The sequence below is a fragment of the Brachyhypopomus gauderio genome, chromosome 4 (assembly GCF_052324685.1).
Source record: "Brachyhypopomus gauderio isolate BG-103 chromosome 4, BGAUD_0.2, whole genome shotgun sequence".
Lineage (NCBI taxonomy): Eukaryota > Metazoa > Chordata > Actinopteri > Gymnotiformes > Hypopomidae > Brachyhypopomus > Brachyhypopomus gauderio.
In genome coordinates, this window is record NC_135214.1 from 14,695,658 (window position 1) to 14,716,530 (window position 20,873).

At 47.8% G+C, this 20,873-nt stretch overlaps 1 protein-coding gene across 11 annotated transcripts in view; it reads right to left on the reverse strand.

Moving 5' to 3' along the window:
- Positions 1-20,873, reverse strand: part of tns1b (tensin 1b) — a 164,239-nt gene that overhangs the window by 80,437 nt on the left and 62,929 nt on the right. For all 11 annotated transcript variants that reach the window (XR_013130436.1, XM_077002488.1, XM_077002487.1 and 8 more), the window contains exons 2-3: positions 13,505-13,619; positions 5,550-5,587 (exon numbers count right to left, since the gene is read on the reverse strand). Coding sequence is in view for 10 of the 11 variants with exons in the window: in XM_077002488.1 (XP_076858603.1) it covers positions 5,550-5,587; positions 13,505-13,619 (153 nt within the window). In the remaining variant the exon portion in view is untranslated. The remainder of the gene's footprint in view (positions 1-5,549; positions 5,588-13,504; positions 13,620-20,873) is intronic.

Consider the following 20,873-nt stretch of genomic DNA (forward strand, 5'->3'; position numbering starts at 1 on the left):
GATAGCGTGAAATAAAAAAAGCATCCACTCTGTCATTCTTCAGGTTAATTCTCTCTTTGGTTTGTCTACCCAAACCAAAGATTCACTCTGATAGCACTCACATCTGCAATAGACTCCTGGCAATATCAAAAGTTGAACCCACACAAGGAGACCTTAGTAAGGAGCCCTGAACACATCAATCAGCGCGGCGGGCTCCCCAGGCGAGACTGTAATTAATGAGAGTGCGTGCCGATCGCACTGCCCTGTCCGCCGCCTGAGAGGCTGTCTAGGGGCGTCCAAAACACGCAGACTCTCAAGCTAAACTAATGCCTGCCCACTGTTTGTGTGCCAGTAGAGGGGAGAGGAGGGGAGGAGAGGGGGAACGCGGGGAGGAGGGCAAAAATGTGGAGCGGCGGCCGCGCTCTGGCGCGAGTTCAACCACACGGCCCGCCTCCCCTCCCACCCCACTCACCTGCTCCTGTGGGGCTGGGGGTATGTTTGTGTAGGCGTGTGGTAGTGTGTGCGCAAGAGAGAGAGACAGGGAGAGAGAGGGGGGAGCAGGCTGAGTGAGAGAGAGAATGAGTTAGAGGAAGAGAGAGAGAGAGAGAGAGAAAGAGAGAGAGAGAGAGAAAAAGAGAGAGAGAGAGTAGTCAAAGGCAGGCACTGTGCTGAGAAGGGACGTTTGTATATTTGACCTCATAAAGACGAACCTAAATCACCAAAGACGGCACCGGTACTGCCGTCAGTTCACTGATCATCGTGAGGTTTCAAAGGCGGTAACTTGTGAACATGGATGTCGGCGGTTCGTGTTTGCTTCCCAACCATAACACGTCTGAGTGAGAGCGAAGAGAAACGGGGCTGGTACTGCCACCCATTATGCTGGTCTTACCAGGACTGCACACGCAGGCCCGCTGAGCATGCACGTCCCTGCACACGTGCATGTCTGCCCAGCACGCAGAACCCACATGTGGGCGTCACGGATGAGGAGGGAGAGCACGAGACTGTGCAGACCTCCGTTCGGCAGGGGTGACTCACGCCATCCCGCCCCCGGCTGGGTCCCCAGAACCCAAACGTCTGAGTCCACCTCCACCCCCGCAGATACGATTGGCCCGTGTTCCTCTTGGCGAGGGGAGGCGCGTCCTTGGACACGGAGTCGCCGTCGTCTGGTTCGCGGTCGTGTCCCGAGGCTCACGGGACAGCGGGACAACACAGACGTGGCAGCTGCCCCCATCGAGGGTGCCGGGAGGCGGTGCGGTCGAGTTCAGGAGGCAGCTACGGGAGCGAAGAGGCTCCCTGCAACGTCCCGCACGTCGGGCATGACCTCGGGGGGGTGAGGTGGGGGGGGGGGGGGGGGGGGGGGGGGTGGGGGGTTACACGTCTCCTCCAGCAGGCAAAAACTAATAAACGACGAGGGGTCGTAAGTCTCCCAGCAGCGGCGAGAGGTTCGGCGACGGCAGCCCGGCGCTAAGGAAGTGGGGTTAGACACGGTTGAAAAACAGGCGCGTTGCCGTGTGCCAGGGCAAACAACAATTGAAAAAAATAGAACAACTGAAAAAACAGATACTGCTGGAAGTGGGGGAGAAAATTCCCCTTGTTCTTTGTGGGACAGAAACGACTGGTAGCATTTCTGCTGCTTTTATGTTCTTGAAAGGGCCAGTTCTGGCCTGGGTTCTGATCTACAGCAATGAAGCTCCTTCTAACGCCACGATGACTTACATCGATCACACAACCACAGTTGAAGTCACATTACACCGAGAAACTCTGATCTTCTCCTGCTGTTTGGGATTTAAAGAAACACTTTGATCAGAAGCCGATCTGACTTAAATGTTAGTTCATGAATGACCATGCTCCAATTAGTGTTATGGAAATGCTAATTGACTCTCTCTTTTCTTTGAAATTATGTTTTGGCCATATGATTCAAGCATGCGAAAGTGTTTGGAGAAAATGGGAGGAGCTATAAATACACTCCCCATGAGCTAAAAGCCCACACTCTAGCTGCAGACCCAAACAGAGCAGCCCTGACATACTGAAGTCTTGCTGTACGCACCATGTATGACCTAATAAGGAATAATGGTTATGAGCATCAGAGTGAAGACGGTGCCTGTGACATAAAGCAGGAGGGACGTGGTGCACCAGCTCCTCCTCCACAGAGACACAGCAGCCTACATCTCATACTCTTGTCAACACTGTCCTCTACACCCTGAGCAATTTGCCAAACTAAAGCAACCATTCAGTCTCTCAGAGGGAAGGGAACATTTGTGACATTCCGCACACTGCCATTGTTGATATTGCCTCCAAATGGATGTTTTTTAGCACCTTTTAATTCACACAAATCTATCCCTGGCAAGAGGGAAGGATCACTCAAACATTCTCCCGCTTGCTCCCCAACACACTTCCGGCACTTTCTGGCACTTTCCGGCACTTTCCCCACTTGATTCGAATCTTAACACTCTCGCCCCGTGGCCCTCTGGCTCACGAAAGGGGCTGTGAGACTAATGAATAATGGAGCCCCACACTTAACCCACCTCACCTTTGCTTTATGAGCACCCCGAGACTGCCGCTTCCCAGCTTTTTGGAATTCAAATCAAGTCCAATCCCGCAGACTCTCACCATGGAGCGATGCAAGCCAGCGACCAATGAACTGGCCATGAACCGCGCAGAAATGTACACCCCCCCCCCCCCCCCCACATCACCTCCCGGGAGAGTGGGCTCAGCTTTCGCCTGACATACGGGGAAGGTAGACAGGATGGAGAGGACAAGACCTGAAGCAGAGATCTGCCTCCAAGTCTACCAGGACCCGAAGCTGAGAACTGCAACATGAAATAAACACTATTGTAAATAAAGATTGTTGATTGATTTTATAGTGAAATGTATAAAATGTAAACACAGTTGTCGAGGTGTCATCTAAATGTATCAACTGCTTAAAGTGGATTTGATTAAAACCAAGTTTGAGTCGAACATCTACACTGAAATGAGGCCGTATGCCTGAAGGACTGGCGAAACCTGGATTTATCTTCTCATCTTGTTCCTACAGTGCTGGTGTGGAGAAGACTCATTATGGACTTCATTACCTTTGTTTGAGAATGTGAAGATTCATATCACCATTCTCCCAATGCATATACCTTCTCTCCCTCTTCAAAGTTATGGAAAAGAATGTATGAAAGAGGGTGTGTGTGTGTGTGTGTGTGTGTGTGTGTGTGTGTGTGTGTGTGTGTGTGTGTGTGTGTGTGTGTGTGTGTGTGTGTGTGTGTGTATGGGTGGGAGGGTGTGTGTGGAGGGATCGTGGTGTAAACAGGAGTGTGAGAATGTGCAAGATGTTTTCGCAGTCAGAGGTACGAGGACGAGGAAGGAACAAAGCCAAGGGTTTGTCAACCTTCGTACATTATCTTTCAGTGTTAAACAAACGTTAATATTTGTTTCTATCTTTGGTGTAGGACACTCGTGTTTGATGAGGTCATATCTGTGATCAGGTGCTGTTTGTTCAGCCTTTCTCTCCGTCTGCCAGGGGTCCGATGCTGGTGACCAGCTCCCAATGGCTCGCACAAATGGTCTGAGCGTCAGAGGTTAGGCAGGGGCCACGTGTGCAGCTTATCTCATTATAGAGGCAGAGATTTATACCATAGCAAGTCAGCGTGAAAAGTCTTCACTCGACTCAGAACAAAAACTTGGATTCCAAAAGTGAAAGATCATGCATGCGTCAAACAGAAAGGAAGGAGGAATGGTTCAAAAGAATTCTCTAGCAATTACTTTGAGAAAGGGAGATCTCATTTTGGCCAGTCTATGCATGACAAAACAATCATAGCACACAGGCTTGCTGCTATCATGTATGAACATTCAGCCCATGTTTTTGCCTTAGCGGGGAAACTAAAAATGAACCCGGCCAAGTCTTGGACTTTTGGCCAAACATTCTTCACAATTTTGGCAAGGAGTGCCAGTCTATGTCTCTAACATGAACTTGGGTGCGTTTAAGCCTTACGTGCAGTATAATGTGTGGGACTTCAGAATAACCTCCCCACTCATACTCCAAGTCTGCAACCAGAAGCTTCTCCAAGCCAGGACCTCCACCCGCACGGGGCGGAGGAACTTCCCCTCTCGCACTAATCCTCTACATAGCTTAACTTCCTCCAATTCACGCGCATCTACTTCACCTGATAGGACATCTTTCCTTTTTCTCCTGCGTATTGTTCTGCTCAGGGTGTGTCGGGGTGTGTCGGGCTTGACCAAGGCCAATGGCTGAACTACCCACCCACAAGGTGCTATTTCAGCCGCAAGCATTTGTGTGAGAAATCGCTGCAGTTTGGCCGAACTTAGAGAGCATGCCAGCACAACAGGCAGTGGACGGCCACACCCCTCACACCTCTGGAATTTCCTGTGGGTGCAAAAAGTGGCAGAGTGGTGGGCAACTACACAACTACACTCTCTCTCTCTCTCTCTCACACACACACACACACACACACACACACACACACACACACACACACACACACACACACACACACATAAACACACTGCACATATGTACACACTGTCTATAATACATAATGTGTACCAGATGGGGCTGAATGATGGAGGAGTGGAGAGCAAGTCAGAATCCATCTCACCAATCATTCATTTCTCAAACATACCTCCGTCACGCCCTCCACCATACCCTCCACCACTCCCCTCCACCTCCTCCATATCCTCCACCACTCCCCTCCACATCCTCCACCTCCACCACTCCCCTCCACCTCCACCATACCCTCCACCACTCCCCTCCACCTCCTCCATACCCTCCACCACTCCCCTCCACCTCCACCACTCCCCTCCACCATACCCTCCCCTCCACCTCCTCCATACCCTCCACCACTCCCCTCCACCTTGTTGTCCCCCAAAAAACCATTCCATCCCTTACACCCCACTGTTCCACTTTCAGTATCATATACCCCACACACCCCATATACTCCACACCCCACACACCCCATATACTCCACACCCCACACATCCCATATACTCCACACCCCACACACCCCATATACTCCACACCCCACACATCCCATATACTCCACACCCCACACACCCCATATACTTCACAGCCCTTACACCCCATATACCCCATATACCCCACACACCTCACACACCCACACTGCCCATTCCAGCATCAGTGCTGCTCCTCCCCAGAGGGGACATGGTGCAGGCTTGTTTTTTGAGAGCTTTTTTAGAGGCTTGCTAATCCTGAACCAGGGCTGGCCAAGGCAAACATGTACTGGGATGGTGTACGGCTGCTTCAGATCCTTCAGATGGCTGGAGAATGGCAACATTCCAGCTCCTGCCAAACGGCTTGTGCTCATTATCAAGGCAGAAATTTACTTTCAGATATGGGTTGTTTGGTTTTGAAAGAAAAATTACTCTGGGACTAACCAAGTAACACAGCCCAAAACCATTTAGGGTTGTATTCGGAGGTGAGATATCAAAAAATCAAAGGCTTTGTAAAATCTCATTTTTTCCTCATCTTAGACTCATATTAGCCTATGAAATGCTTATGACAAATATAGAAACATGTGAAAGTGCTGTGATGACACAGAATCCCTTACCTTGACCTCACATTTTTTGTGGCATGTTAACCGGCACACTATGAGAGAGAGAGAGAGAGAGAGAGAGAGAGAGAGAGAGAGTCAGTTACATGACATTTTCATAAGCAATTGCATTTTACACTTTACAAATAATCACTGGCATAGGATATTTTTACATGGTATCCTGTGTATAAGCATAACTTCAAGTTCAAGTACGTTTTCACATTCGAGTGTCACCTTTCTGAAACACACATATACAGTTGAGGTATTTTTTCAGTACTATGGTTCAAATCCAAATTGTTAGGGCTGATCAGAGACTGATACACACAGAGAGATTCTTCAGCCTCTAGCCCCCGTCCACCCCACCAACACACACACACACACACAGACTGTTCCCTATAGCCCAGCCATCACACTCCTGGAAGTGAAGCACCCTGACCAACAGAGACCCTACTCAGGAGTATGGACTCCCCTTGCCGAAGTGGTGAAATGCTCCACGGAACCCCTCCCACTGGGTTCCCACAATCCACTAGCTGGAAGGTTAGGGCTAGCAGCAAAAGTACCAGGGCACCACAAAACATCACACACACACACACACACATACACACACACACACACCTTTCTTCATTGATTGTTTTTAGGTTATTGTATTAGAGACTAATAAAAGACAAGGACGCCTCTCAGGACATGTTTGCTGTTCCTTCATAGTTACAGAGGGCAAAGATGGTTCTGGAAGGGGCCGTGCGTACCTTCAGGCTTTGCTGGACACCTTCATTAGAGTGTGGTTATTCTGCTGGGCAGTGAATGTGTCTTACATAAATGTGTCTTACCTATCTGAGTCTGCCTAGAGATGAAGCTTTACTATGTTATATTTTAGCCATTTAGCTGATTTATTAAAAGCAACTGAAGCTATTGAGGGTTAAAGGCCTTGTCCAGGTTCCCAGCAGGAGTCACAAAGCTGTGGTGGTTAGAACTAGTAGCCTTGTGATTAACACTCTGATTAACCACCCAGCTATTGTATGGAGTTATTTAAGAGTACGATTTAGTCCTATAACAGTTTGGCCTATAGATGAGATCTCTTGTAAATAGCTGACTACAGGTATTTTAAAAGAAAAAAAAATACTAATGCCTTAAACAACTCTAAAAAGGCCAACCTTTTCAGCCAAACTGACGATAGCCGAGCCCAGAGTCTGACTACAGCCACCAGATATTTGTAATTACAGGACTCAAGAAGGGGAGACGCCTCCGTTCACCAGGGCTTGTTGAGCGGATCAGCACACAGGAGAGTTAAAGGCAGATGAGACAGAACGTAGCAGCGCCACTCCCGTTCTCTGAGGGACTGTGGGTGCGTGGGAAGAAGATCCACAGCCTGCTTATTTGGCTGTGACCTCATGGCTCGGACACCTCACGCACCCCGCCAGTCGTTATCATGCCATGTGGGTAATGCTAAAACAAGCCCAAGCTCTCTGGACACAATGAGCTAAACCCTTAAAGCAAAAGGCACATTCTGTTACATCAGAGACTTACCTAAACTTAACCCTTAATCATGACTTCAAAAGACTCCTTTTTCTGTTGTTACACATTGTGGAAAGACTTCTTAAATTTAGCACTACACAAAGCTCTTCTTGTTATACAGTTTCATTATGTATGCATGTGCACACAAACACACACACACACAAGATCTGGACACACACACAAACACACACACACACACACACACACACACACACACACACGTGTCCAGGAGAACCTGGAGCATGGGGTAACAGAGCACTCCATATTGGGTGTGAAAATGCACAGTGTAGCCTGTTGCCGGCCTGTTGCCTTGTTAGGAAGTCCAGGTCTTGGTTGGATAAACACAGCAGTACAGGAACAGGGGAGAAAGAGGGAGGGATGGGACAAGAGATGGAGTGAGAGAGAAACGAAAGGAGCGCGGGTGTCTGTAGTCGCAAAACAGACGGCCGCGTCATATCTGATTCAGCGGCTGAAGAATGTTCCTAGAAGGGAAGGGCGGGCAGGCATTTCCCGAGCAGAAGGCTGTGAACGACCTGCGGTCCCAGAGGACTGGGCCGGGCCGGGCTGTGGACAGAGCGCAGTCTCAGAGGCCGGACTGGGACTTCCTCTCAAATCACCTTCCACACATGCTCGTGTGCACGCTTGCTCCACAGGACACGGGTGTGCGCATACACACGGCAAGCAGCACGTTCCCACACGCACTCGACGTCCTCGATGGTTCCGTGGTGCCAAAGAAGCAGGTTCGAGAGCCTTAGTAAGCTCAGCATCAGTAGCAGCTTGCCGAGGGCGGCCAGTCCCAGAGTTCAAAACCACGAGAGTGCCACAGTGAACATTGCAGCCAGGCTGCTGCACATACCCGCAGGGTAAATGTTTATCATGGCCCCTTAAAGCTGAACACATTAATGCATGAGCCCCTCTAAACACAGCCCGGGTCGGGAGTTTCAAGGCACCATGGGGGTTTTACATCACACATGCTGGACACAATGGCCCTTTTAGAGCCAAGCAGTGACCTCATGGCTGTTCTTATATGGACACTGATAAGTGAGGTTTATCAAAATCTTGATCATCCTCCCAGTGGTTATTTTTACAACTGTGTTTAAAAATGCTTAGAATTGACTCCTGTTGAACTCTCTGTTCATGGTATCTGCCCAGGCACTCCAGTGCTGATTTGCGCACACGCCTGTTCCTCATTTCAGGCGAGAACACAGGTGCAAAGTAAGAGAAGAGAATCTCTGTTATCTGCATCCAGGAAGCACACGCTCCCCTCACACAGCAACGCGGCAAGCTGTAATATCCTGCAAAGACCATCTCCCACAATGCCTTTTGTCTGGTGCTCATCTGGTCTGGATTTAGCTAGTGGATCACGGTCGGGCTCAGCTAATTCCACAGTAATAACACACGAATTCTGAGGCTTCCAGAAAGCCACACTCAAACGACTCCAATAGGACCATATAAATCACCACCGTAAGTGTTGAAAACAGCTGTGTGCATATCACAGCATATCACGACATTTCACAACATATCACAGCACATTACAACATGTCACAACATATCACAGCCTTTATTATGTGAAATGAAAAAAACATTGATTTATTTGGAAAATAAAGATACATTTTTGTGTGTTTCAGAATTAGTTTCTACATTATCCAAACTCTATAATGATTTTATATCCTTCTCCTATACTGCCCCCTCGTGGCCTAAAATAAAGACCATGCACACAAGTACATTTAATTTCACTTTAACAATTTGTAATGTCTTGTGTACAGTTTGTAGGTTAACAATAATCTCATCAAACCTTGATAAATTAATGTTTGTTGTCAGTCTCTGAACCTGGACCAGGTATTTACTTCAGTTAATGTATTACACAGATCCAAGGCTCCAGATTCAGGTTCTCAGGTTTCTGAGATGACTGATGAAAATCCAGTAACTGTACCACAGCTCAGTAACCAGCTCACAGTTCACTATTTTCATGGGTGTAACCTCACTGAAATTTATAAAGCCACTGCTGCACACAGTCAGCACTGTGTAGAGCTGTAGTCAGTACTGATAAACACTGTGTAGAGCTGCAGTCAGTACTGTCCAACACCGTGTAGAGTCGTAGTCAGTACTGTCCAACACTTCAGGGGTGTCTACAAGAATTAAGATATTTCCCCAATCGGGGATTCAAAAACTCTTGAGCATGTTATAAACCATGAAATGTGCTCAGGTCACTACAAAAAAAGTGAAGTATGATTTACTTTGACATGAATAAATCATGAAGTAATCTATATATAAAAAAGTTATTTATATATTTTATATATATATAAAACAGAGCACTATTTATTTTCACAATTTGGACCTCTGATTTGGACACAAAGATATTAAACTGTAAAGGCTAGTTAATTCACTGTGCATCTCCACACCACAAGGTGGCAGTGTTGCTTAAAGTTGTGACACCCTTGATGGCCTTTTCGTCTTGATCACTTTTTCATGCAGCTGGAGATGTTAACAGCATAGTCTACCCAAGAAAATTACAAAATTTTAAAACCACTCCAATACGGAGGTGATAATATTGCAATAATACACCACGTCATGTCAAAATAATAATGATAAAGTACTTCATTCGCTAAAAGCAGCACAGGAAGGAAGCGTGCTGGTGTTATTCGCAGGAGAAAAGAGGAGTGTGCCGAAACTGACAGTGACTTCGTTTAGCTGATTAGGGTAATGGAGTTAAAGTGTGAACAGGGCCTCTCTGTCAGCAGTGAGAGACCAGGGCCAGCAACATCCACCCTCTCATCTCATCTCACTAATGCAATTCAAATCCAGTACCCTCTAACAAGCTATGGCAAGGAATTTTATCTTACACAATGTGTATGTGTGTGTGTATGTGTGTGTGTGTGTGTGTGTATAAAGAAACTGAAAGTGTTTTTTTGTTTGTTTGTTTCATGCAGAATGACTAATGGTAATGTGACTAGTGAACACTTGTGTCCACGTGCACGTGTTTGCCACGTGCGTACATGGACACACACACCACGACTCATATCCGGCTTCACCCTGCCAAAGGTGACCGAACAGGACGTTTGAATTTCTTACTGAATAAGGGAAAACATGCAGTGAGCGGAGTTGTCGGTTATTTTTACACACAGCTTCCATCTCAGTACATCTGCACACGAGTCCGATGGCACAATGGTGCACGACACAAGGAAACAACCCCACAAAAGCCTCCTGCAGCAAGAAAGCAAGCGCATGAGCTCATGTTCCAGACCACTGGGTGTTGCAGGAAGTCTCACAGCGGGGTTCCGTCCCGCCTCCAAAGACACATCGCTATAATAACAGAACTAAGCCCCGCCTCTCTCAAAGGCCAGGGCCTGCCCCCACCCAATCATCATCCAGCCATTGTGATGGAACACGGCAACACATCCTGGTTACAGCAGAGAGGACACGTAGGTGGTGGAAAGGCCAGCACATGTGACATCGGAATGTTTGTAAACAAAGTTTCAGGTTAACAAGTGTGCCGACCAGCACATTTTACAAGAGGCAAGCGACGTGAAGTACCAATTAACTGAAGGGCATATATGTTATCACATAAATATACGTGATACATCTCCATCAAATAGCTTCAACCTTTCCTCTATCACATTCAGATATTGTTCAGGTCTGTTCATGACATGCCCCCTCTCAACATCAAGAACAACCACCTATTGTTCACTTTGTGCTCTGTGTAAAGACGACCTGTCGCATAAGTCATGTCCATCCAGACAGAAGCTGGCTCTGACAGCGTGTCACGGGCTTCTGCGCAGTGTCCTGTGTTGTGTTGGGGGAGGGGGGGGACTGCATGTGCTCATGAGCCTGCAGCACATGCTAGACACGTCCATTTTTAACCTTTGGCACGCGTTGAGCTTATCCTGGTCAAGAGAGGTCAGGAGAGTAAAGCCACTCACTACTAGGGCAACAGCAGCATATCTGCCATATCTGTGATGACACTCCATATTCTAGCAAAACAAACCTGTGATTTCTCTCTTCGACACACAGACAAACATACACTCTATCTATCTATCTATCTATCTATCTATCTATCTATCTATCTATCTATCTATCTATCTATCTATCTATCTATCTATCTATCTATCTATCTATCTATCTATCTATCTATCTATCTATCTATCTATCTATCTATCTATGCAATCAAACATTATTACTGTAATCTTGCAGCAACATGCAAACATAAATATGCTCATCTAAATACAACAGTCCATGATTTGAATCCAGTGAATTTAAACAGCGAAACAGATATAAATTGCAGACTTGAATAGTCTGTCTTCTGTTTGCCCTCTCAGACGTAAGTGCTAGTAAGTGATAGATGGTTGTTTGGTACTTTGGTGCGTATCATGGCTATAGGCATATCTTTCAAGCACATGAACAAATTGAGCCGAGTTTACTTCAACCGTCATAAGATGAAAAAAAAGATGAGCTAACCTGGAAAAACAGATTTACAAAATATCTGCCTCAAAATGCCAAATACCAGACTTCAACTCTAATGGAAAATGACCTTCCAAACATTTTATAAAGGTCAATGAGAGAAACCTTCGGTCTTGCAATCCAGTCTAGTAATTCTAGGTGTACTTAGTTGTAAATCACATGAGATCCACAGCAGTAAGGGCATGACAGCACTCCCGTCTAGAGGTTGAAACTGTGGTCTAACCTGTTAATCAAAGAGAGTGCCGTTGCTTACAGCGCCCCATGCCGAGAGCCTGTCCCACGGAGTCCTTTAACCTCTTTAAGCCTGTTCCCCTGCCTCACCCTCTCCCGTAGCACATCGGAGGCCGTGAAGGGGGGGGGGGGTGTTGTTTGTTAGAGGTCCTCGTGATGATGGCGTCCTGCATGGGGGCTGTGATTGATTGAGGTTAGTCCAGGGAGGATATTGAACTAAGAGCAGCTGCCTCCCATTACCAGCAGAGCTTAAGAAGAGGGACCAACGCCAACCACTGCTATCCAGCACCGGTGCGGTAAATTCCACACTGACCAGCCGACGCCCCCAGAGACATGTGGTAGTGACACGCCTGCTGGCCTGCACAGTGCACAGTGCCATGCAGTTATGATCAAGACCGCTAATGAAAACGGTTAAATGCTAGCTCCCAATTTGACCCGTCAGATCCTAGAATTACCAATGAACTGATTCATGTAGTATATCTAGAAGCACACTAACCACAAAGTAAGTCAAATTCTGTAAATTTACATCATTATCTAAGTATTTTAATTATATTACTGCAACCTAGCCAACTCATATAGGTAAAGAGAAAAAGTGCTACTGATCATTTTCACCCTACAGCTGCTCACACCGGGGGGTGTACAAGCCTGCCAGCCGCCCCTACGGGGCACGGAGAGGGCGGCGCACATGACACGCCTTCAGCCCTGCTCACGTGTGCCCACGGGGAGGCACGTGGACGGTGATGAGATGTCGGCAGTCAGCGGTCCAGTAAACGCACACCCTTTGGCCCAGACCCACGCCACCCAGCGGGCGGGGGCGGACACGGGGTGTTTTTCCATACGTGACGGAGTTCGCTGGGCTCCACAGCTCGTTTCCACACAGGCGATGGTCGACAGGGAAACAGAGTAGGCAGAGACACTGCTGATGGAGGCCGTGTGGAGGGGGGGGGGGGGGGGGGGGGTGTGCTCGTGTCCGGACCGGCGAGGTGGGGGTCACTCCATCTTCGCCTCATGGTCAGTGCCAGGGCAAACACATTTCCAATGACTGTGTGTGTATGTGTGTGGGTGGGTGTGTGTGTATGTGGGTGGGTGGGTGTGTCCTAATGCTTTTCAATCATGACTCCACAGCCAGACTTGCACATGCATTTGTAGGTTTGTGTGTGTGTGTGTGTGTGTGTGTGTGTGTGTGTGTGTGTGTGTGTGTGTGTGTGTGTGTGTGTGTGTCTGAGTGGAAAAACACACTGAACATATGTGTGTTATGGTTTTCCTGCATAAATCTGTATAAATCTGTATTCACCCAGAGGCCTATGCTGTTTCTTAGGGCCCTCTGATGACGAACATGTGTCCAGTTCTCCACGTACCTCCATCCCAGTGGAATGGGTGGAGTCAGCTATCATTTCTAAGCCAGCTATAATTCCATAATAACCACATTTCCACATTCACAACTCACAGCCAAATGGCTCAGAACTACGAACCTATTAGTGCCTCTTGGGCCATAATTCATGCGATGAATAATCACCAAGACATTTGGCAGATTAAGACCGTGAAGAAAGTGTTGATGCTGATGTAAAACTTGCTGAGAGTTGTAACATCCTGGAGTTCTGTTGAACATGCAATCATTTGATACTGAAGCAACAAATTTCATAAGGCCCCGAGATAACCTGAGTGGTCCTGTGGTCCTGTCCTGTTCCTGTAACTCCTTCTCACATCTTTGACCCCCCCATACACACACACACACACACACACACACACACACACACACATGCAGGACTGACCTCTGCAGATGAGGCCCTCCGTGCTAAGCGATTGCTTACACACTCCACAGTGCTTGCTCTTCTTGAATGTCTTCACTCTGAAGGTGTGAGAGTGGACGGCCTCGAACTCCTCAGGCTGCAGAGAGAACACAGGAAAATTACACCAACCCACGTTCATTTACTTTTTAGCGCATGTGCAAATGCAAATTATGCGTGATACATAAAAACTAGGCCTAAATCATTCGGTTTTTGCATGACGTTAGACGACCATGTGGACCATGATCTAACACGACCAAGTTCCTAACAGGAGGTAAGATGCTCCAAAGGATGTCCCTGTCGTCATTTAACATGACTGCTGCTAATTCCTGGAAGCGGCTCAGGGACAGCGAATTCCACTTCGTTCCAGAAGCACCAGAATCCCTGATGACAATACCGGACTTCTCGAGCGTGGTTTGGCCCGAGTAAAGACGGATCGGGAGGCTACACACCCACAACGGAGAACCAGCGAATCCTTCTAGAAGCTCAGATCTTATTAAAACAACTCGTGATGTGACTCAGTGTTTTCGACATGTGACTCAACAGCTGAAAAACCAAACTGCTCTTGGCCTTGGTGCACGATCCAGGCAGAAACACCGAATATGATCACAGCAGCAACGACTCCTGCTCGGAGTTCAGACTGTTCCTGGAACAGCTCCTTGTGTACAGGTATGTCTCGCACAGCAAAAATAATCTTCATTTTCCTAACACTGATACCTAACAAATATGGAGCTCCACTCTCCCCTCGTACACACATTATGTAAGCCCAAGAGACTTCCTGGGATCTCCTTTTCTCCTCCATGATCATGTCTCAACTGTTTCTCCTTCCTGACTGCCTTTCAGCAGTTTTGTGTGTGTGTGTGTGTGTGTGTGTGTGTGTGTGTGTGTGTGTGTGTGTATTTGTAAGGGGGGGGGGGGGGGGGGGGGCAGCTTCATAGTCATTTGGTATCAGTGATTGAAAATGAGCACTGTGTGTCCCCTTTGTGCTCAGTTATGCTTCGGCCCCCGTGACCAGCGTCTGCGGTGACTCAGACTATTTGCTCAGCTGTTTTCCATTTTGACTTTGGCCTCGTGTAGAAAACGTCTGCTTTGAACTCACTCCACTATCTCACACACAAAGACGGCTACAACACGGTTGTGTAAACAGTCAGGCTGACACTACAGACAGCACACCAAGCAAACATAAGCAAGCAAGCTCGACTTCTTCTGAAAGAAACCAAAGTCAATTGAATGCAGAAGTGCAGCGAACTATGAAGATTCTGGGAATGGGCTTTTAAAACGGAAGAAAATCCTGCAACATGATGTTGGCGGGTCCTCTGTTCTGCCCATGGTCTTCTCTCCATCTCCATCTCTCCTCTGTCCTCACATCTCCACCTCAGCAGTCACAATCACAATGATCACTGGCCTTCAGCTCCTCAACATCAGTCTTCATGTCCGTGCAGGAGGCTGGAATGATGCCTGACCAGGATCTTTTAATCTCTGCATCATTCTTGCAGGTTCAGGTTAGAGAGGTGGGGCTAAATGGGCTGTGTCGCGTCCCAGCTCAGGCATGCAGACCAGGAGGATTCGCAGACGGGTGCCGCTGTGCATGCTGGGAGAATCCACAGACACGTCACGTTTCTGCAGCTAAATTACTAGCTCATCACAGAGCATGGACTACCCAGCGCAGCAGGGCTGAAAGATCTGCCTTTATACTGACCTAAAATGCTTCAGCAGAAACCGAAGTTCTCTGACCTAATGTCTGTGTGTGCGTGTAACATTACCCCATGACCCAGCTTGAGTACACAATCCAGATTAATGGGTGTAATCATGAGTTTGAGGAGCAGGGCGTCTCTGGTTCTGGATTTGCCCGGTCGGAGTCCAGCCCACAGTCACGCTTACGTGCACGAGGACTGATGAACACTCATTTCTGCTCCTCCCCCTACACATAATTGTGTGTAGCTTTGACATCTTAAAGAAGCAGTGACGTTGGGTCCTCAGGCTCGGGATCAGACCCTCTATAATGTGATCAGTCTATTCCAGTCAGCCTAAAACAATTATCGTGGCTCTACGGGACTGCAACCGGATCCACAGAGGATGCGGCCACGGTGACATCGATATCACTCCATGAGTCTCAGCCTGTCACCTGCCCCTGTTTGTGTGTGCATGTGTATACGTCTGTTGTCTATTTGCTGTTGGGAACACAGGCTAGAGACAGATAGCAGTGATATCTGCGGTATACGCAAGCACATGCAATCTGGCAGGGTACATAAACAAACGGAACATGACACGTGGCATCGGTGAAGGCTGTCATCACAACAGCGCTCGCCGCTGTAGGCCAGAACATACGAACAGACCAGACAGTGTTTCCACGGCCACCCACCCTCACGGCAGAGCTCCGTCACGTCTCCAACCGGGGCCACTAAACATACGTACACACCCACGCTCCGAGGAACCTCGCCAAGATGCCTCCAGATGCCAGCCTGGATGCACTCCTCATAGTACGTCTGATTACCACAATGATGCATTGTGGGATTTGGTTTCGGCAGCTTGAAACATAAATAACTTGAGGGGAGTGCATGAGGAGGCCGTAGAGAAAGCTTGGCATGCGTTGCGTAAATTGTTAAGGCAAAGGTGAATTCCCAGCCCAGGGGCTGGGTCTGGAACACATTTAATCGTGCTCTGCTGATGAAAAGCACCACCTCCCTACCCACAGGTCACCTAACCAGGCACTTCACACAGCTGCTGCTGGAACGCCAGCCTTCAGGGCCCTGATTGAATGGACACCATACTTTTGGTTTGGGGGACTGGTGTGGTTATAATAATAAAACACAGGTTCCCTGAAGTTCCCGTGAAGACAGAGTCATCACACTATGTTGCCTTAAGCCTTGAAAGTGTACATGCCTTAAAAAAACACACACAGTCCTTTTCCCACAGCAAGCACACAAACACACAATAAGCGGACCAGTTTTTCTGTTTAGTATGCGTTTTATACACAAAAAAAGGAATACTAAGCAAGTTGAAAAAAAGAAATAGAGAGAGAGAGAGAGAGAAGGAGTCGACCGTGAAATGTCTCAATCCATACTGCTTAGCCTGTTGTGCAGAATGACAGGCGTCCGCTTCTCCAATCAGAAAGACAGGGGCCCCGAAATACAGAGCCCTTGTGTCTGCCCATTCACACAAGTACAACGGGCCCAGCTCTGACAGAGGGCAGAGAAAGACAGAGAGAGCCAGATAGGGACAAAACAAGAAAGAGCAGTTGCCACACAACCGATTTCCTATCGTATGCCGTGTCCGAGCAAGCTCGCGACGCAATGCCTGCAGTCTTATCTCAAGCAACAGTTCCCATTAATGAAGGTAAGAGACCCTAGCACATATCATGAGAGGTTTTAATTACCACTGTGCGGACCATGTACTGTAATATACAGCCTGTTTCACTATTGGCTATCGCAGGCCAGGGCTCTGTTCATCCCCAAGTATGTATGCAAGCATATCAACCAATGAGTGCAGCCCGCATGCTCTGGTAATGTGTTTCTGATTATGACATCACGGAACGTTTGCTCCATGTGGTGATTGGCTGCAGAGCAGTGCGTGCAGGAGGCACTTCGGGGAGGCCAGCCTTGGCTAATGCACAGGTCTGCACGGTCTCATTAGGAAGCTCCATTCAGCTCAGAGTGCTGCCAGCCATTGAAATGGCCAGCCTCGTACCCCGAGACTGGCACAAAGGCCGAGCCCCCCGATACTGGATGCCAAGGGGCCCCCCGCGGCCCCAGAGGAATGTGTACACAGCCCCACGCTGAGACGCTAAGCCCCTGGGAATGGTGCCGTGGCCCTTTCAGACTCCCTGTGCACGCAGCCACATAATGCCCCTCACCCCAGAAAGGGTCGCTAGTGGGGTGGGGAGGGCCCCGACCGCGACCCCTCCCGAGACCTCCGTGGCCCGGTGAAACTCCGGCTCCGGGAGCTTGTGCCGAGAAGGCTGTGGTGTGTGGGGACAGGATGTCTGGACAACGTCCGTCTGTGAAAGGTCGATATTGATTTATTATTTTCGAGCAAGCCCTCTAACTCTTTGATGGAATGAATGAGAACAGCGGAACTATATACGATATTTTCAGGATGCAAGCTAAATGTGCAAAAATTGTGCAGGTTTTGACTTTCAATTATAAACCTCTAAAAAAAACTTAATACAGAAATATCACTTCAGATAGGATCATGACTCATTAAAATATTTATAAATGACCTAAAAACATTTTTAAAATGTCAGATATTAACTTATTATGGTAGTGAAAGTTGATATTCAAAGAGCCTAACCCCTTTTCTTCTAGAGTTGAATCTATAATGATGAATTGCCTCGATTCCTTGCCTTGTTTTAAGCACTTTCAACTCCAATACCGCCAGACTTAGTTTTAGAAGGACTTAAAATCATTGCAAGGTTTAAACAAGGACAAGAATCAAGGATAAGAAGAACTCTGTAGTTTCTAAAGTGTAGAGCAGGTTTGGATTTAACTAATTTGAAAGGCAATTATAACTAAACTCAGTCCAGACCTCTAATCCTCTCAAGTAACCCTGACTATCAAGTTAGATAGAGGGATATATAATCTTCATAGGAACACACTGATTCAGGCCACCCTCATCATCACCTAGAATAAAACTAAATGTTGACTTGCTAAAAGTACTATGGTATGGTTAGGGATGGAATGATTATATGGTCATAGATGGTATGACTTTATAATTAATATACTGGACAGTAGGTTTACACTTTGTGAAGAAGACTAACATCATGGAAGTGTGTGTGTGTGTGTGTGTGTGTGTGTGTGTGTGTGTGTGTGTGTGTGTGTGTGTGTGTGTATGAGTGTTCAGATGTGTCGTTGCAGGTGTGACACAGTGGTTGCTCAGGACTGGTGAACAACACATGCCTGAAGACAGATCCAGCAGCACCATTACAGATCTGTCTGGGCGAAGCATGTTTATGTAATATGTACTGGCTTCTCCATCTGCATGACTTACATTTAGCTAATGAAGATCTCAATGTCAGTTCTCTCTCACAAACAATCACACAAACCATCCAAACCCACACATACACTAAACACACACATGCACACACACACACACACACACGCACGCACGCACGCACGCACGCACGCACGCACACACGCACACACACACGTATATGCACACACACGCACTCACTCAAGATGAGGGCTGCTCTCCATTTCTCAATTTGAACTGTCCCTGCAGTGCATGGAGACACAGGCTGGGCCAAGAGCCAAGAGCAGCACACACACACACACACACACACACACACATGCGCGCGCGGCACTGGTGGGGGGTTGGTGACGGAGGGAACGTTAACCCATGAGGAGAGCTGAAGAGGTGCCATTCACTCAGAGTGGGGAGGAGATCAGACAGTGGAGGAGATCAGAGTGGGGAGGAGATCAGACAGTGGAGGAGATCAGAGAGGGGAGGAGCCCATCCTCCCACACAGAGAGAGGAGACATCAGAGCTCACACACAGTCCAGAGGCAGAGGGACCGGGAACACACACACGTGTTCATACGCCACGTGCGAGCAGCATCTATCAGAAACACATCATCAGACATCAGATCTCAGACCCACTGCTTAAAGGGAGGCAGGACACTAGAACAGAAATGATGGACAAAACAAAGAAAAAAAATAATAAAAAACACCACTGCCTTGTATCAAATAGCAGCCATTTGGTCTGCAGGCAGCACTGTCTGCACCATGAATCTCTCGCAGGACTTCAGAGCTGGAACAGAACTGTGTCCCAGCGGCCCAGAAGCAGCACCTCACGCGGGCCGAGCAGCCAAGGGCAGCAAGGCAGGTCCGCTAGCTGACGCTCTCACACATTCCTGCTGCATACAGTCACCTAGTCAAACTGTTCCCCCTCCTGCCTGAACCGAGAACGGAGAGACAGACAGATGAGAAGACAGAAGAAGGGAATGAAAGGAGAGAGAGACAGAGAAGGACAGACAAAGACAGACAGACAGACAGAGAGAGAGAGAGAGAGAGAGAGAGAGAGAGAGAGAGAAACTATGCTTTCCAGAAGCATTATAGTGTTAACAATAATCATCACTCACACACACATTTCCTTGACTCACAGAAATATGCTAGCCCAAATCCCTCATAAATCTGAAGCACCCCAAATACACTTACACACACTCTCTTGCTCTCACTTCACAAAAGCATGCTTTTCTAACTCCCTCATGAATTTCAAACCTGCACGCACACACACACACACACACACACACACACACACACACACACACACACACACACAGAGAGAGAGAGAGAGAGAGAGAATATACATCCTGTTCACAGCATTATGCATTTTATTTTCATCTCTAATATACACACATTTATATAACTCTACTAAATGTATCACACTCAGTAGTACACACACACACAGAAAACAGTGGTTGGCTGATAGTCAGGCCTGTTAACATCTTGTGAAAAGTGTGTATGTGTTTTTTTTTCTTTTAAGTTAGAAAATGATTAAGGAAGGATCTGACCTAACAGCCCCGAGAGGGTTCAGTTCCATTACCTGGACACAGGTCACACATGTCACACAGGTCAAGCTCACCCTGGCCTCAGGTCATTTGGACGCAAGCTAATTAAATGCAGCAAGCGGTCAAACACAAGAGAAAATCAATCAGGACAGTTGTTGTGGTGGCCTCTGCTAATCTGGGATTTCTGCATCACCACTAATGCAGTAACATTACAGAGGTGAGAGAGATTAGCTGATGAAAGATGAATGTTGTGCCTAAGGTCAGGCAACTTTGGGCTACTGGGCCGTGCTGGATCAGTTTTGAGCAGCTTTTTTCTCCCGCCCTTCTTTTCCTCTCCATCCTTCTCTCCCTCTCTTTCACTGCTTGATTAGCAGAGCGGTCCACTCCACACATACTGTCCCATATTGCAGCTGTCTGGCAGGCAGGAGCATACACCGTGCCATCGAACTTTGAACCGTCCCGCCGAAGCGGGATGTGTGACACGGGCAGTGAGGGGTGCGTGACTGCCTCAGGTGGCCCAGCAGCAGTTCTGACTCACAAATAGTCCATGCAGAAAGTGTCTCGAAACCTTCCCCTCCCCATCAGGACACTACAGCCCAGTCTGGCATGAGAGGGCCTGGTCTCTCTCGAAAAACAACCCCCTTCATCTGCTCTGTTTTCTTTCACAAGGCTGCTATTCTTCCGCGGACAAAACATTACCCAGCAGGGGTAACTGACCTCTGACCCCACCATTCCTCTCTTTCCACCCTCTCCAACCCCACATCCACTCAGAGACACTGAGGATGTCTGACCTCTTTTCTCCCTAGTCTTCCCTCCGATATTCTTTCTGTCTTTCTCTCTCTCCTTTCC